Genomic DNA, 18,857 nt, shown 5'->3' with positions numbered 1-18,857 from the left:
AGAGAGAGAGAGAGAGAGAGAGAGAGAGAGAGAGAGAGAGAGAGAGAGAGAGAGAAAGAGAGGGAGAGGGAGGGAAAGAGAGTGTGTGTGTCAATAAGAATAAAAAAATATTCCGAAAAAATATATAATAAATAATGTCAGATTTAAGTATTAGTAATATTTTTGTAAGATAAAAGCAAGGTTTTCTTAACGCGTTTTGCACTATGACAATAAATTAAAAATCAGTGTTTTATAAATTTAAAATCAATGTTTTGAACAATTTTTATTATTTAAAATCTATATAAAATCCACATGTTAAAAACAATTATCCTGCGCAAAGTATCAAATTAATTGCATGATCGACAATAAAATAAGCTGTATTCCCAGCTGTTCACTTCTAATCTAACCTGTTATTTATCTAACTTGTTATTGCACTTAACCACTTATGTAACCACTTTTTGCTTCTCTAATAATTTCGAAATCAATGAATATTTAAAACTTTCATCAACTGTTCCTGTTTTTTTTTTTAATTTTACTTTAACATTTTGTAGCATAATATCTTGTAATATTTAGAAGTATTTTCACGTTAAAAGTAATTTAATTATTTTCAGTTATTTTTGTATAGTATTATGTATACGTTGACACATTGCAATATACACTGACATGATATTGAAATATTGACTATTGTCGAGTAAATTCTTGAATTCTTTTTCAACTATAATTTAAGTAATAAACAAAATCACAAGAAATTCTTTGAAGAAAATTAAAGATTGATTTTTTTTCTAACGCTTGTCTCGTAATTGATAAAAATACCATATTTTGATCAATTTATGAATATGCAAATTATAATAAAATTAAAATTTTTCTCTAGTTCAAAACTGGTGATTCTCGAAATTTGTTATATAGAAAGTATATTATCTCAATTATTTTTATTGTTGTGAACAGGAAAGAAGGAAGTCATAACACAAGAATAGAAATCTGAAAGTTACTACACTTATAAAATTAAAAAATCTGAGTGTAATCATGCTGAGAGCGTATAAATCCAGATTCTGATTGCATGTTTTTTTTTAGATTCATCAAGTTTGTATTCAACAATATATCATCGTATATATCGAAGTATCTAAAGGTAACACAAAGATCTTTTAATTTTCTGCGGCAAACGTCTATTCAGTGATAGTATTTGTTTGATGTAATTTAATGTAATTTGACATACAGATGTACTTTTTTATTTTAGTTAAACATCTTTGCCAAAAAGAAAGTCGTCTCGAAGTTAGCAAATTCTTTGGTTATTAAACAAAAAAATAATCTCTGTTAATTTGTTTTGAAACACTTTTAATTTGTGATTTCACGCAACACCAAGAACACTGTCAGATGCATCAATCGATATACCTGTCCTGATGTCTAATTACCGATCGAGGATGCCACGGTTAGAAGTGTATTTCAGACCGACAATAATAATCACGTTAGACAAGGAAAAAGAAAAAAAAAGGAGAAAGGGAGACGAAGAGAACGTCTTAACATAACCATAAAGGAAACGAGTTGAGCAGAGGTTGAAACACTTTCTCCTTTTCCCGTTATGAGATCATCACATCGTTCCTCTAGCTAGCGGATCCGGGTAGACACTTATATCTTTGTGCACCGTTTATTCGCTGATTTACACGTGGATTGTAGCCAGCTACAAGAATGTGAGCTCGGGTTTCTATAAAATTGAACACTAACAGCACGCCTCGATAGGGCATAACAGTCCTTGACTCAGTTCCTTGTTGTACGTCGCACTTTCTTCCATAATAAATCGGAAATACATTTTCGCTTGTATGTTGCATCGTTACAAGCAAACTTTGCGCATTGATTTCTGTTACTTAGAGAATATATATATTATAGACTACATAATTATATATATATATATTATAGAATATACATATATATATTATATATATTATTTATATTTGATATAAATTAGTATATAATTGATATAATTTATATTTTATATAAATAGTCCGTATTTTCGGACCTTCTCATCTTATGCGCAATATTTTTATCACTAAACATTTTTTAAAAATTGCCTTATTAAATTTATCACATTTTTAATATCTTCTTCATAGCATTTATATGATCATGTAATTAAATTATCAAACAAATTAAAAAAATTTAACAAAAACTCAGAATAAGAAAACTCTCTTTCTTCTCTCTCTCGCTCTCTCTCTCTCTCTCTCTCTTCTTGATGTAAATGCTTTTTGTCACTCTCGTTGTTAGTTGTGTCACTCTTGTTTTTTATGAAGGATGAGAGTCCGCAGCTAAGAAATAATTTTTCAAAGGTATATTAGTCGCCTCGAGAGTAAATATCTCATTAATAGATGACAAGTATTTTAATAGTACATGATTCATTAATGACATTCACATGCAATTGAATATTTTTCTTTTATTGTAGGATGGAACTACATTTGTAACACTGATCTTCCAAAATCAATAAAAACGTCACGAAGAATGTGAATATGTTCTTTAATGTTGAAAAAATCTACAGACGACGACTGTCATATTTCATTATGGCGATCAACGTGCGATATAAGAAGATTGAAAGTTTTGACTAGACAGAATTCAAGATGGTTTTTAGCGCGATAGTGGTGACATCAGCATTGAAAGGTGCCATAAGTCTGGTGGGTACAGGATTATGGATCGTGCCATTGCTAATCGCAGGTCTCTCTTACTATCGTTATGATCAGCTAGATCCCGAGAGTCGACTAATCGACAGATATCCTTTGCACTCGAAGTACGACTTTGTTATAATTGGCGGCGGATCGTCTGGCGCGGTAGTAGCTAATCGACTTTCGGAAATACCAGACTGGAGTATATTGTTAATGGAAGCCGGCCCAGACGAAAATGAAATTACAGATGTGCCGTCTCTTGCCGCTTATTTGCAGCTAACAAAGCTGGATTGGAAGTATAAGACTGAGCCTACTGGCAAGGCTTGCCTAGCTATGAAGGGTGGCCGTTGTAACTGGCCGAGAGGAAAGATCTTGGGCGGAAGTAGTGTTCTTAATTATATGCTGTATGTACGTGGTAATCGAAACGACTACGATTATTGGCAGTCGTTGGGAAATCCCGGCTGGGGATATGAAGAGGTTTTACACTATTTCAAAAAGTCGGAAGACAATCGCAATCCCTATTTACAGAAGAGTCCTTATCATGCAACCGGTGGTTATTTAACGGTACAGGAGTCGCCATGGAAAACGCCTTTGGTGGTTGCTTTTGTTCAAGCTGGCATTGAACTTGGCTATGAAAACAGAGATATAAATGGTGAACGACAAACAGGTTTCATGATATCTCAGGGAACTATTCGCAGAGGAACTAGATGTTCTACCGCAAAGGCTTTTTTACGACCTATCCGATTACGTAGAAACTTTCATACGTCCATGAACAGTTACGTGACGAGAATCATAATTGACCCGTTGACAATGAGAGCAACCGGTGTTGAGTTTATCAGAGACGGCCGTAAGCAGATAGTGAGAGCACGAAAGGAAGTTATATTATCAGCAGGTACTATCAACAGTGCTCAGATTTTAATGCTTTCAGGAATTGGACCGAAAGAACATTTACGACATATTGGCATTCCTATAATAAAAGACCTTCGAGTTGGTGACAATCTTCAAGATCATATAGGCATGGGCGGTTTGACGTTCTTAATTGATAAACCGGTCGCTATAGTTCAGGATCGTTTCCCAGCAGGTCCGATGACTATGCAGTACGTAGTTAATGGCAAAGGTCCTATGACGACTTTGGGTGGCGTAGAAGGTTACGCTTTCGTTAATACCAAGTATGCCAATCACTCTATCGATTATCCGGATGTGCAATTCCACATGGCGCCAGCGTCTATCAATTCCGACGCGGGAGTGCAAGTTCGAAAAGTCTTGGGATTGACAGATGAAGTATACAATACTATTTATAGACCAATTAGCAACAGAGATGCTTGGACCATCATGCCATTACTATTGAGACCCAAATCTCGTGGTACTGTACGACTGAGAGACTCCAATCCTTTTCACAAACCTATCATCAACGCGAATTACTTCTCCGATCCCATGGACATAGCTGTTTTAGTAGAAGGTGCAAAGCTTGCAATCAAAGTTAATGAGGCAAAGGTCTTCAAGCAATTTAATTCGAGGATTCATCGTATTAAATTGCCCGGATGCAAACATCTCAAATTCGGTTCCGATGCTTATTGGGAGTGTCACATTCGACATATCTCTATGACGATCTATCATCCTGTAGGCACTTGCAAAATGGGACCACCAACTGATCCTACTGCTGTGGTAGATTCAAGATTGAGAGTTTACGGTATCATGGGTCTTCGAGTTATCGACGCGTCCATCATGCCGACGATATGTAGCGGTAACACAAACGGTCCTGCTATAATGATTGGCGAGAAAGGTGCTGATCTCATTAAACAAGATTGGTCAGCTAGTATTGTTAATAGTTAATTTATGAGATAAGAAATAAGCGAGAAAACAAGCAACCACGTTGTTTTATATATACAATTAAGACAATAATTTGACTTTGTTTAAACATATTTCTTTCGTTAAATGTAAATATTTTACGATTTACTTTGATGTATAATATTATGTAAATACTCACAGTAAGAACATGTAACAGATTGTTAATTGACGATATTATTATTCTGTATAAAACATAACTTTGTGTAAATCTTTGACTTAATAATTCTAATATTTTGATTACGATTTTTTTTGTTTTATACTTCATTTCTTTTTCAGAGTTATTTTGAAGTTTTGACTTGGATTACTACTGTAAAATTATTTTCTTTCAAAATAAATAATGTATACTCTTAATGATATGGCATCGATATTTTACTTAACGTATTTTGGTAAGATTAAATTAAATATCTGTGTCAATTCGAAAATTTATAATTTAAAAAAAATTTTAATAAATAAGTTTGTGAAAAAATAAAAAAAATTTAGAGTTAATGCGACTCACTATACAAGATATATATAAACTTTTTTAAAAATTTATTAAAACATCAACAATCATATTTCAATCCTTATATTGGATCTTCTTCGATGATAAACAGAGTAAAAGAGTAAAAAATAGCAGTATACCGTAAATGAAGAAAAATTTAGCTGAAACAAAACTCATATTGCACTTAGTCACAAACTAAACCACATTTCACAAAGAAAAACTTCTCGCAGTATACTAATTAATATTAAATAATAATTTATATATAATAGTAATTTTAATTAACGTCTGTATGTTGGTAAATTTTATGTACCTTAGATTTTTATCGAAAAATCCAATCTTAGGATCAAAACGTCTGAATTTAGAGCTTTTTATATTTTTTATATTTATTCCACAACAAACATCCAGCATAAGGCTCTCATGACTGTTTTGTTGAAATTTTAAGTTTTATAATTTTAACTCTTAATGTCTTATAGTTATTCTGATAATCAATGTCAACGTAAGTAGTTGATTTTTATAACATTCTATTGACTAATTATCGTTTATATAAATCTTTTTTTTGTAAGTAATGTGATCTATCCTTATTATGTTGTTCTTCACTAATATCAAGTTAATCAATGCTTTTTTATTTTTTCTTAGATCGTAAAAAACTTATTATTTAAGTAGTACTTATGTAAATATTAGTAGCTTATGTAAGTATTAGTAGTAATTATTTAAGTAGTACTTTAATTTTTTTCGTAATTATGGAAATAAATTGCTGCTGCCGCGATTATATTTTTTTGTATCTCTTGTTTTCTGCAACTAAGAATATACACGTTACTAAGTAACGTGTATAATACGTATAACTAACATTTATAATGCACTACATGTGCGATCAAGTATGTATATATATACGAGAAAACACGCGATATGTTATTAAGTCACCCCACTTGAATCGTTAAAGACGTGCTGCGCAAAATGCTGAACGCGAACTTCTTTTTCTTTCTCATTCTCAGTATTGTCGCCGTGATAATTCCTACTCGATCGAATGAAATAGAAAATGTGATAAAAGTGATTGGAGGAGTTTTAAAGTTTTTAGATGAAGGTCAAGATTTTCTAAACAAAGAAATACCGGACATGACTCCGCAACACAAAGAAGTTTACGACTTTGTAATAGTTGGTGCTGGCACAGCCGGTGCTACGATAGCTGCAAGATTAAGCGAGACTCATCAAACAAAGGTGTTACTGATCGAAGCTGGATATAATGAAAACTATCTTATGGATGTTCCAATAATGGTTCATTACCTGCAACTAAGTAGCGACATCAATTGGAAGTATTACACAAAACCATCGAACAAATACTGTCTCGGTATGAATAATAACCAGTGTCATTTTCCAAGAGGCAAAGTAATGGGCGGTAGCAGCGTGCTAAACTATATGATTGCTACTAGAGGCGACGCCGAAGATTACAATCGTTGGGCTGAGATGGGGAACGAAGGCTGGGCTTACAAGGACATTTTAAAATATTTTAAAAAACTAGAAACAATAGACATTCCAGAGCTGCGATCGGATACTACCTATCGCGGAACTAAAGGACCAGTGCATGTCTCTTACGCACGATTTCACACGTTAGTGGCAGAACATTTCCTAAAAGCTGGCCAAGAACTAGGATATCCCTTAGTGGATTATAACGCAGAAACTACAATAGGATTTTCGTACTTGCAAAACACCCTTCTCAATGGCTCTCGCATCAGTAGTAACAGAGCTTATTTACATCCTATACGTGATCGTAAAAATCTTTATGTGACTCGTAGAAGTATAGTAAATAAAGTGCTAATTGATCGCAATACAAATCGAGCAATCGGCGTACAATTGACTAAAAATCAACAAACTATTTCTGTGTTTGCGAGAAAAGAAGTTATCTTATGCGCGGGTGCCATCGCATCGCCTCAGTTGCTGATGCTATCCGGTATCGGACCGAGCAAACATCTCACCGATCTTGGAATAGACGTTATCCGAGATGCTCCAGTCGGAGATAATTTAATGGATCACGTATACTACGGCGGACTGACGTGGAAAATAAATCAACCGTTAAGTATACGAACACAAGACATGATAAATATCTTCCATAATTCGTACGCTGCGGATTACTTGCTAACACATTCAGGACCATTTACGATTCCGGGCGCATGTGAAGCTGTCGCTTTTGTCAATACCAAACAACCAGAAAAACGTAGTGGTTTACCGGATATAGAACTATTATTTGTAGGAGGTGTAATTAAGGCTGAGTCTGTGATTAAAGACGTAATTAACATAAATTCTCAAGTACGTCAGATGTGGAACAAGTACAAAAATGATTTTGGCTGGTCTATACTGCCGACATTACTGAAACCAAAGAGTCGCGGTCGAATAAGATTAGTGGCTAATGATGTTAATGTTAAACCAGAAATCATTCCAAATTACTATAACAATCCGGAAGATGTCAGAACAATGATTAATGGCATTAAGTTCGCGATTAATGTTAGTAATACCAAAACGATGCAAAAGTTCAATCCGCAACTATCATATGATATTTGTAACAACTACACATATAACTCGTATGCTTATTGGGAATGTGCAATAAGAACGTTGTCTTTCACAATCTATCACTATTCCGGTACTTGCAAAATGGGGCCGAGAGAAGATCTCACTGCTGTTGTTGATCCCAAATTAAAAGTATTTATAATGTTATTAAATAACGAAGATTTCTTGTTCAGTTATAGGTAAAACAACATGTTTGACATTATTCATACACTTTTACAGGTAATTGGGGTTGAAGGATTGAGAGTAGCTGACGCATCTATTATGCCGGAAATTATATCGGGGCACACAAATTTACCAGTTTATATGATTGCCGAGAAAGTAGCAGACATGATCAAAGAAGAATGGAGTCATGAATCGAACTATATATAAATAAATAATATTCTATTTTTTATTAGTGACTTATCGACGTTCAAACATTGTATAAAAGCTATGGCAGAATCAATAGAAAATAATATATAAAAATATATAACATATAATGTATAAAAATGTTTAATATATACATAAATAATATATAAAATAAAAACAGATGTTGTATTTCGGTCTTATTTTGATAATTTTAGTTTTTTGTTTAGTTGATGTCTAATATTAAGATACAACACACACAGTGATCTGTCCAAATAAAGATATAAGTAATTTGAATTAATAGAAAAATGTTATCTCTCAATGTTTTATATATATTCTTTTAGATTGAAATCTTGAAAGTAATTTTAGAATTAAAGTATACGTATGTGTGTACTTCTTTTTTATATATATTTTCTCTTAATTATAAAAAAAGTTTAATATTTACTATAACATCAGACAGTTTAACTATAACATCGTAACACTTAATATGATTTATTACTCTTTTTTAACCTCTTCGGTACGGCGCTCGTCCGCTGCGTAACGTCACTTGACTAGCCGCGAGCCGCAAACGTATTAAATTGAGAAATTGACAGACACAAGAGTTGATATAAAAACTACTTACAACAAAGTGTTGACTAAAGAACAATCGAATGCTTTCGGCGATTGTCGACTATAGTCGACGCTCGTTCTCAAGAGGTTAATTTTAAATCTTTATAATCATTATAACACACATATACTATAAATAAAATATTATTAAAAACTATAATAAATTTTATAATAAATTTTGAGCTCATAAAATAGTTCAACTAGCACAAAGGTTACGATCAATGCGAATCAATATGCTGTATATATGTGCGAAATTTATTTTTTAAACGTGTAAATTACACATAGAAATTCGAATTTAATTTAATACAAAATTTCATCTAAAATGCTTAATTTACATCTCACGATACAAGATGTCCGATAATAACTGTGTCATCGCTCGTCGGCAGGTAGACATGGTTATACCCACATAGCATCGTTAGTAGCACAAACGTTTCTGCAACGGGTTTTCCAAAACTTAGCAACGTTTCGTTAAACGTTTCTAAAACGTCGTAGTAACGTAGCGCGTTTACGATTGCTACGCGGCAACTCAATAAAAGTAAGTTAACATAACAGTGTATATAATATATATATTATATTAAATAAAGTAGAGTATTTAATATATTATAATAGTACAGTATATAATATATTATAGTACAGTATATAACATATTAAATAAAAATAATTATCGATTATTAAACACAAAATCATGGCTTTTTTGACGTTAAAAGCTTTTTTTGATTAAAAAAATGTCAAAACTATGTTTTCACGCTTAGTTATTGATTGATTTTTATTTAATGTGTACATTTTATATACTGTCATATTAACTTCTTCTATTAACATGTAGGTCAATACAAATTAATGTGTTAGGTATGAACTTTCACAAATTTAAAATTCTTCTCATTAAGTTATTACGCAATTGTAAGCGCGCAAAACGTTGAGTTGTCTTTTACATGTGGATCCACGCTCATTTGCACGTCTTTATTAATTAATAATTTTATTAATACTTGTAAATTATTGCGAATTTTGCGAATTTCATAAAGAACTTTTTTGACTCAGAATAAACTATCCCATATCTGCTCGTACGATGATAAAGCTGTTATCGGATATATTTTCTATATAAATATATATAGAGAATATATAAAATACATATCTATTTTATTATAAAATTAGAAAATTCTATTGCAAAAGAGACACTGTGTGTGACTAGAGTCAAATCCAAAGAATCTTCTCACATCTCATGCTTATCTTAATAGCTTAATTTGCATCTCATGTACATAATCAATTTTACCACTCCCAGAAATTAAAATATTTTAATGAAAAGCAAAAAAAACAGACATTTTGATCAGAAGTCAAAATCGGATTGTTTGCATCACCGACTCGACGATCAAGGTCAAGAAACTTTTTTTATTCGTAAAAGTTCCTCAGGCAAAACGCGTACCACAGGTAACTTTCGTACCGAACCCACTTGATCACGTGACAAAAAAGATGAAAAAGAGTTGAACGATCAGTTCTATATCAGCGTTCAGTACGAACTTTTCTTGTGACTTTCTGAAGCCGAGGAGCAGTTTGCCAGTAAGACAAATAATTATTTTCTTTTCAAATCACTTTAAATAACACGCGCGTGTGAGTACTGTTTTATCTTATTCTATTTTATCATATTTGTCATTTGAGTTGCGTTTAAATTAAATATGGAATTTCACGCATATTTTTGTTTTTTTATTGATACTCATTCTTTCTGATTTTATTTAAAAAAAAGGAAGATTTCTTGTTTACAATTTTCAACAATTCAGTTTTTCGTTTTCTTATCTCTGCGATATAACACACAGATACACTTTTTTCCTATTTTCACACTGTTTCAAAAAGTTTCAGACACTCTTTATATGAAATTTAAACTTATATAAATTTTTAACTTAATTTAAACTATTATTATAATATATTTAAAATTATATCATTAAGGCGTTTATTTTCTCCAAGAAACAAAAAAAGTATTAACATAGAATTGTCTTTTTACTTATTACCAAAGAACTAATTTTTAAATAGTTACATCTTCAAAATAAAGAATCATACAGAAACGAATAATGACGTATATTTTAAAACTTATAAGATACTTTTGAATGGCACTACAATTGCAAAAGCCACATTCGAACAGCAGATTTGTATTCGTAGGAAGCAACCGTGTCGGACAATCAGAAAATATTTCTACTATAAATGTAACATAGCAAATTGAGATTTGAGTTTTAGTTTCTCTTTTTAATTTTACGCAATGCTTGATTATTGCATGATCGGACTTTCAATTTCGTAATATATATAAGAACATAAACAAATTTATACGTATATAGATCACCTTTCGAAGGGTCTTGATGCAAATACAAGTGAGTAACGTTACTCGAGTCCAGTAAAGAGGTATATATTACATAACGTGAGAAAGTGTATTTCTCTGGTGGCTTGAAATGGAAAGTAGTCGATTGTGAGATTGCAAAGATCGCGACAGAAAAACGTACTTTATCAGAGACAACGGCTTTATGCTGGGCTTTTTAATGTGGTACGTATTATATCAAAGTACACAATTTTAAGAGTTGAACATAGTGTAACACTTAACTTTCTGCCAAACGATTAAGAGTACCTGTTCAGGATTGGCGCTAAAAGACGGGTAAGTAGTGTCTTGTCCTAACTATCGTCGAGTAAAACCGCTTCTAGTCTGTCCAGAATTTTTTTGCAATCAGCGTGCTCAGAGATTCATTTTGGTAACTCTACACTGTACAAATCATTTGGCATTACACTTTGCTCCACACTTTGTCCAAGTGCGTAGCGCTATGATATTCTCACAGAAATAAATTGTTTATTTAAAAACAATCCTACATACTACAAATTATCTATGTTTAAACTTTTATTTTTGCAGAACATTTGGACAAAATGAGAATTTTGCTACTGTTTATCATCACATCAATCTACAGTGTTGAAAGCTTGCTAAATATTGTCAAGACTACCTATTCTAATGGAGAAAATATTGGATTCACTGACTCTAAATACGATTTTATCATCGTAGGAGCTGGGTCAGGAGGTTCTGTGTTAGCCAATCGTCTGTCAGAGAACAAAAATTGGAGAATTTTGTTACTAGAAGCGGGATACGCACCAAGTCTTCTCAATCAGATTCCACTGTTTGTCGGCTATTTCCAATTATCTGAGTATAACTGGAAATATAATGTCGAACCTCAAAAACACGCCTGTTTGGGGATGATAAATAATCAGTGCGCTTGGCCAAGAGGCAAAGCTTTGGGTGGAACAAGTATATTAAATTACATGATTCACACACGTGGCAACAAAATGGATTATGAAAAATGGGCTAGTTTAGGTAACGTTGGATGGTCCTACGCAGATGTTCTTCCGTATTTTAAAAAAAGTGAACGATTTAACGTACCAGGTAAATCTTTTTACATTGCGCTATCAATTTATTTTTTTATATCTCTACCAATTTATTGAGCGAAAATAATCATAAGAGAAAAGAAAGTGTAAGATGCGTTTTTTTTTTTTTTTTTTTTTTTTTTTCAAATTTACCAATTTGTCTCTTCTAAATCGAACTGCCAAATTATATTAAATCGAGACTCAAACAATATTCTATTTTTTATGTCTACATATGTAACTTAGGTATCACGAATTCTTCGTATCATGGTAAAAGTGGTTATTTGTGCGTGGAGCATATACCCTATCATACAAAATTAGCGAAGGCTTTTCTAAAGGCTGGCGAAGAGTTGGGATACAAAATTGTGGACTACAACGGTCAAAATCAGATAGGTTTCTCGTACATTCAGGCAAATATGAATCGTGGAACGCGCTGCAGTGCCGCGAAGGCTTATCTCCAGTCGATTAATCGATCAAATTTAGAGATCATCACTGGTGCCAGAGTGATTAAAGTATTAATAGACTCAAACAAGCAAGCGTACGGCGTCGAATATGTACAGAACGATAAATTCAAGAAAGTGACTTGTAAAAAAGAAGTAATATTATCCGCCGGTACAATCGATTCGGCCAAGTTGTTGATGCTATCGGGAATAGGTCCTAGAGATCATCTAGAAGAACTGGGCATTCCGATGATTCAAGATTCTAAAGTCGGTTACAATATGTACGAGCATATCGGTTTTCTTGGACTTACTTTTATGATCAACCAAAGCGAGTCGATATCGCCAAAAAATTTGATCAACCCGAATATACTTTTTGAATATCTCCTGCACAAAAACGGCGTGTTGACAGTCCCAGGAGGCGCTGAAGCGCTAGCATTCATTAGAAGCAAGTATGCTCCTGACGAACGACCGGACATTGAGCTTCTTTTTGTCTCTGGCTCTCTGCATTCGGACAATGGTGAAGTCTTAAGGAAAACCTTGAGACTTACGGATGACGTCTACAACACTGTTTTCAAACCTATTGAAAATCAAGATGCGTGGTCTATCTGGCCAATCGTTCAATATCCCAAAAGTGTCGGCCGTCTCACGTTACGATCCAAGGATCCGTTCGAGCCGCCTAAGATGGATACACATTTTTTCAGCCATCCGGCTGATGTGGAAATTATTCTAGAAGGAGTAAAACACGCTATCAACATATCCAAAACAGCAGCTTTTCAGGTATTTGGTAGCCGACTACACGATATCAAGATTCCAGGTTGTACACATTTTGAGTTTGCTACCGACGATTATTGGCGTTGCGCTATCAAACATCTGCCGTCTATGATGAATCATGAAATAGGGACTGCGAAAATGGGACCGAAAACGGATCCTTACGCTGTCGTTGATCCAGAGCTGAGAGTATATGGCGTTAAAAGACTCAGAGTGGTAGACGCTTCGATTATGCCGATAATGCCCACCGGTCATGTAAATGCAGGGATTTTTATGATAGGTGAGAAAGCCGCGGACATGATTAAGAAAACGTGGGAGAGAGCATTATAAGATACATTCTCTTCAATATGCTCAAAAGAACACTGAATATTTAGTATATTGCATAGGCAATAGCTTGAGTTGATTTCGATTTTTTAATAGTAAGAACTCCGATATATAAATAATTCACAAAATAACTCGATCGTTGTAGAAAAAGATCTATGCAAAAAATTTTCAGATAAAAACTATGCGTACAATTCTGCCCGCATGTTCTATATCTCTTAAAGTATATAATAGCGACGAATAAAGAGTTAGTCTCACTTTTTATGAAAACGCATAATGTTTGCTCATTATAATTATCATCTTCTTTCTGCATCCTTTCATACATATGTTCCCGTCAAGTTAGTCTCCTAACCGTACAAAACAAAATCTAATCCTACCTAAACACTATGTGTTTTACTTATAATATTAGATGTTAATTAGGTGCCCAAAAATTTCGACTCCTTTGGCAAAAAATTAAAAAGAAAATCGGCGAAAAAGCTGATTTATGTCAAGACTGGCTCTTTTATATTAAAAAAAAATATAGTTTTGGTAAAAAAATCTTGATTAATAAATTACATTAAGTAATAAGCAGCTAATTAATAACTATTTTCACTCCATACAAAAATTAATAAAAAAGTATGGCAATTAGTTCTTTCAATATTATTTATTAGTAATTTGGGATCTACGAATTTTATATCGATTTCCGCACAATATAACACTTAAGGTATTTATGTTTTGTTCGAGCATTTACTCTTTTTAATAACGATTAACAATGTTTTCTTAGAAACGCGCGTTGGTCGGTCAGTGATTAAGTCTCGTTATAAAAACCTTGAGATTGTAGATCTACTGTCTCGTTCGCCACTTAATTCGTCATTTTAACTTGATAATTATGACAAGTTTTTTTTTCTCTTCGAACACTTGATGTTTTGTTTTTGAAAGCGCGTACAAGAGCATATATTGGTAAAAAAATGTGTCTAAATGAAGTAATGGAAAAACACTCAAGTGCATACTCATTTTGATCTTGAATTTACTATCACATGAATATGTTGTCATGTCATAAAATCGAATGTTTTGCAATAAGTGCATGTCCTTCGCTGAGATATGTAGTTTTATATAATATTATAATTCTTAATCTTATAAACTGACAACTTAGATTATTTATCTGATAATAAATTCAAGAAAAATTCAAATAAAAATGTATGTATACTTATGTATAATTAAATGCTTACGTTTTGCAAATGTTTGCAAATTTTCTACGATAAAAACGCGTAATACATATCAGTTATTATCTATTGAAATCACTCATTGCGTAACATCGCGGACATCTAAATTACTTATTGTCACTCCCTACGTATAATTACATAAGTGTTACATACGGGATATTCAGTTTATTACATAGTGACACTGAAAAAGTCATGGTCTTTGTGATCACCAAATATTAAAAAGAAATATTCATAAGTAAAAATTTTAAACCAAAAGATGCCTTAACTACGGAAAATATGAAGCTTTAAATTTAAAAAAAAAAATAAACTGCTCTCCTCTAAAATTTGCGTTTTGGAGTTACGGGATTATACGTAGAGTGATTATTAAGGAGACATTTTTTTTATATAGACATACTTCCGATGTTATTTATATACCCTATAAAATGACCACTAACCATCTAATAGTGGATATATTAAGGGGATCATATTATCTACACAAAGGCGGTATATTCCGAATATAACAAGTCAAGAATTCAATTGAAAATTTTCAAGAGGCTACCAACGCAGGTATCACACATGTACGGTGCAAAATAACAAACAAGTATTATTTTTATTGTACAAAATTGGAAATTTTATTATACAAAACATGGCACGTAATCAATTTTTAAATTTAAATTAATAGTTCTTTAAATTTAAATTAATAGTTTTTTTTAGTAATGTTTATATAAAGAAAAACTCGTAATTATCAACTGCTACGATCAATTGCTTTTTACCATCGATAATAATTGTTTCACTGACGTATTCCTTTGATGTATTACACAAAACAGCTCAAGGAAAAACCTAATAAAATGATGTCAATGCCGACACAATCATATGACATTACTTATATTGTAACATAAAACTCAGACGACTTATGATTTTTTGTCTCTTTTTACATCAAAGCGAGATAAGCACTGAGTTGGAAAAAAAGCTTATAAACGCGAAATATACAACTACAAAAAATTAAAACCATGTTTTTTAGCTATAAAAAATATGTTTCCAGCGTTGACTTCAATTAACTTGCGAGCGTGTTGTTATATAACTACATCCATTGACAGTTAAATGGTTACTACTATTGTCAGTCAAGGTTATCTTAGAGTTATGTTGCAGCAACTTGGTTTTTGCTATTAGTACTACAAAAAGTCTGTACTAGGTTTTTAGTAAAAACTATCAAAACACTGGCAGCTAGAATTATATGTCATTGTATGTTTAGCGTAATTATGAGTATAAATATAAGTTACTTGTCACACAAAACACATATTCAGAGAAACTTCCATTACACGAATTAGATGTCGCATGACACTATGGACGCGTCTACTTTAATGGACGTAGGCGTTATGTCTTTTTGTAGGTTAATAAATTTGATAGATATTAAATCACAATATATTTCAAAGCATGATTTTGTGAAAAACTTGCAAGATATAAAATAAAGAATAAACAACGCTCGTGATATAAATAATAACTAATAATAACAATAAAAGATCTCTTATCGAGCAATACAAGAACTTATTTTATTCAAACAATATATTGTATATAACTCCGTGACAATAATTGTCGTGGTAACAAGTTAATAAATTAATAAACGTTTTGACCCTACTTGAGTCTTCAGTATAAATTAATTAAGTCATGGTTGTCACAATTCGGTGCAAGTTCTTACTTGAAAATACATTTTGAAGTTGGTATGTATTATGTCATGATGAGAGTCGGAGATCGAACTTGCAAGATATTTTTAAATACACTTCAGTCGCTATATCACGTTATAAAGATAACAACACGTCACACGTGTGACGTTTAATGTTTTCGTACATAAAATTAATCAATATTTTTTTTTTTTTTTTTTATAGAAAATCTTTATAAAACAATAGAACAGATCACTTCAAGAAAAGAAAACCAATGTTGGTCGTAAAAAATGTACGTTTTTTCATTAGCTAAGAACATCTTCAAAACGATTATTTATACTATAATATAAACAAATGTTTCTTACGCATAAAAAAATTAATTTCAAAATGAGATCAAAAATTACAGTCGAATTGTGAGATTTTAAATTGAAAATATTTTACAAACGAGTGTTTGCTAAATGCTAATTCAAGTACCATCGGTGTGTCTCACTCAATCGTTGTTACCGTAAAGTAATCCGATGTCTGTGCATCGAGCAATTCAGCTCGAGAACTATGTATCGTAATAGTTTTTAGACGTTACGTGTTCTACCGTTCATGAAAAAGTCAAAGCGCTTACCTGACACAACGAGAGCTTCGTTTGGGCCGCAAGTATGAACGTTTCCCATTGCAAGAATTAATCCTTTCTTTTCTAACCAAAAAGATATACGAAAGGAGAACGGGACGGAAAAAATCGCGGTAAAGAAACTATAGCACTGAATACGAGTGTGAATAATATTAGATGTATATAGGACGATGTAATAAAACACAAATTGATTTAAAATGCCCGGTGAATCATTAATAACATACGACAATTTTCTCACGTTACTTGTTACGAGAGGTTACGATATCAACGAAAGCCACTGCCTCACATCATATAGTATTAGAGATGTACAAAAATACCAGAGGCAACGGGAAGCCTGATAACAGCCATGAACATTTTACATGTTCCTAGGGACTCTCGTAAGAGTCTGCGAACTCTCTAATTTCTGATTTGCTGCGTACAGCAGAAGAAACTGCTTTGTAACAATCGAACGTGATTGGCTCTTACTTATAGAATCAACAAACCAACGTCGAGTGTTGACAAGACTACAACTCAAGCTGCGTTCTGATATTCACTGCTAGTACTGGAAATCTATAGCACATGTAACGTGAAGTATAGATATTTAGTACTGGCAGTGAATATCAATACGTAGCCTCAACATAGACCTAAGAATACATAAACTGAGCATTTCTACGAGGGATAGGTGATTTTAGCGGTAAGGGGGGCAGTGCCTTGAATTCGGCTAATTCTGTGAGAGCTCGGTAATATTCGGCTTTGTGCATGGACTTTGCGTAAACCCTATGTCACACTACGGATTAGGATTGAGATTGGATTGCAATTTGGCCAATCAGAAAAAAAATCAGTAAAATTAAGATTGGTTTCCTTTCTTCTGATTGGTCACATTTCAATCCAATTTCAATCCCAATCCGTAGTGTGACATAGGCTTAAAGAGCTGTATTAGGTCCATGAACCTCAGTAATTGGGTGCGTTCAGACAACTCAACGGTTGAGAGATCATCACTTATGATAGGACTATTCTTCGAAATCTGCAGCGGTTCCAAAAGTATGATCCAATCAGAAGTGATTATCTCTCAACCGTTATGCAACTGTTGAGTTGTCTGAACGCACCCATTGTTCTGCTGAACGCGTGCATTGGTTCGCCATGTCGCGTTCTGTCACGCGCGTCGATTCGATAATTCAAGAATCGCAATGGGTGCTTTCCAACTACGTACACAAGCGACACTGTGTTACACAATGTCCACTAGTGTGAGTGAGACGCACTGATATGCTCTTTCTCACACTAATGGACACAGTGTCGCCTGTGTACGTAGTTGGAAAGCATCCATATATCGTGTTTCGATACATTCGTTTCGATGAATAGTCGTGTATGTACCGCGTGTGTCGATTCAATATTCCGAGAATTGCGATATATCGCGCTTCGATACATTTGGCTGCGTTCCGAGTTATGCGCGCATTTATCTATACTATACGTTACGTGTACTATAATAGTCATGACGGTGACGCTGATAGTCATGGTCGCGACGTGGAGCAACCGTAAATTTTTGAGTCATCATTTACCTTGACATTGAACAACTGTATTGGATGATTAACGCGACTTGTCAATTGGTCGATTAAGGTTAACTTACATTACGTTAGAAATTAGAAGTTTTACTTTAAAATTTGTATACTTATTTTTGCTTATCAATTTTTATCAATTTTTTCATTAATAATAATTTTACACACAAATACGCGCACACATGCACGTGCATATAAACACGCGCGCGTACGTATGAACTTGTTCATACATGTTCTTATATATCGATATTGATAATTACTTGATATTTTTAATCACTCGTTTTATTTCTTGGTATTTGTGGATTATGAGTGCAAAATTAGCTTTCAAAAATTCTTATAAAGATTCTGAATGATACATCTATATCAAGAAATAAAGCGAGTACTTCGAAACATTTTGACACTAAATGTTGATATCGAAATAAACAGAAGACATTGTCAAGTCTACACCCACATAGGACACAACGTTTATCAGACGTTTATCGAATGTCCATAACTTTCATGTG

The 18,857-nt window shown here is 33.0% G+C and overlaps 4 protein-coding genes across 13 annotated transcripts in view; 3 read left to right on the top strand and 1 right to left on the bottom strand.

Moving 5' to 3' along the window:
* LOC109858157 (glucose dehydrogenase [FAD, quinone]) overlaps positions 1-4,772 on the top strand; it is a 5,515-nt gene extending 743 nt beyond the window's left edge. For 2 of the 7 annotated variants that reach the window (XM_020435158.1, XM_020435157.1), the window contains 3 exons: positions 1,051-1,105; positions 1,214-1,664; positions 2,408-4,772. In XM_020435158.1, coding sequence (XP_020290747.1) covers positions 2,580-4,454 — 1,875 coding nt within the window. In that variant the 5' untranslated portion in view covers positions 1,051-1,105; positions 1,214-1,664; positions 2,408-2,579 and the 3' untranslated portion in view covers positions 4,455-4,772. Of the gene's footprint in view, positions 1-814; positions 1,665-2,407 lie in introns of those variants that run through there. The other 5 variants (XM_020435163.1, XM_020435164.1, XM_020435161.1 and 2 more) reach the window with 4 other exon arrangements.
* LOC109858161 (flotillin-2) overlaps positions 1-17,094 on the bottom strand; it is a 62,484-nt gene extending 45,390 nt beyond the window's left edge. The window contains exon 1 of the mRNA XM_020435172.1: positions 16,817-17,094. Within this exon, the coding sequence (XP_020290761.1) occupies positions 16,817-16,865 (49 nt within the window). The 5' untranslated portion in view covers positions 16,866-17,094. The remainder of the gene's footprint in view (positions 1-16,816) is intronic.
* Positions 4,936-7,961, top strand: LOC109858154 (glucose dehydrogenase [FAD, quinone]-like). The gene is made up of 2 exons (XM_020435148.1): positions 4,936-7,638; positions 7,726-7,961. Exons 1-2 carry the CDS (start codon positions 5,902-5,904, stop codon positions 7,873-7,875), a joined length of 1,887 nt encoding a protein of 628 aa, XP_020290737.1. The 5' UTR covers positions 4,936-5,901; the 3' UTR covers positions 7,876-7,961.
* LOC109858160 (glucose dehydrogenase [FAD, quinone]-like) lies at positions 9,913-13,937 on the top strand. 4 transcript variants are annotated; one of them, XM_020435168.1, is made up of 5 exons: positions 9,913-10,005; positions 10,773-10,975; positions 11,052-11,083; positions 11,333-11,854; positions 12,079-13,934. In XM_020435168.1, exons 4-5 carry the CDS (start codon positions 11,347-11,349, stop codon positions 13,368-13,370), a joined length of 1,800 nt encoding a protein of 599 aa, XP_020290757.1. In that variant the 5' UTR covers positions 9,913-10,005; positions 10,773-10,975; positions 11,052-11,083; positions 11,333-11,346; the 3' UTR covers positions 13,371-13,934. The 4 variants fall into 4 exon arrangements, with proteins under 4 accessions (XP_020290757.1, XP_020290756.1, XP_020290758.1 ...); XM_020435167.1 differs by having other exon boundaries at positions 9,939-10,056; XM_020435169.1 differs by lacking the exon at positions 11,052-11,083 and having other exon boundaries at positions 9,939-10,056.
* Positions 17,095-18,857: the final 1,763 nt, after the last annotated feature.

This window comes from Pseudomyrmex gracilis, unplaced genomic scaffold (genome assembly GCF_002006095.1).
Source record: "Pseudomyrmex gracilis isolate BER0280 unplaced genomic scaffold, ASM200609v1 scaffold_190, whole genome shotgun sequence".
NCBI classification, from domain to species: domain Eukaryota; kingdom Metazoa; phylum Arthropoda; class Insecta; order Hymenoptera; family Formicidae; genus Pseudomyrmex; species Pseudomyrmex gracilis.
Note: the sequence above shows the minus strand (reverse complement) of the source record. Positions and strands in the feature narration are given on the sequence as shown.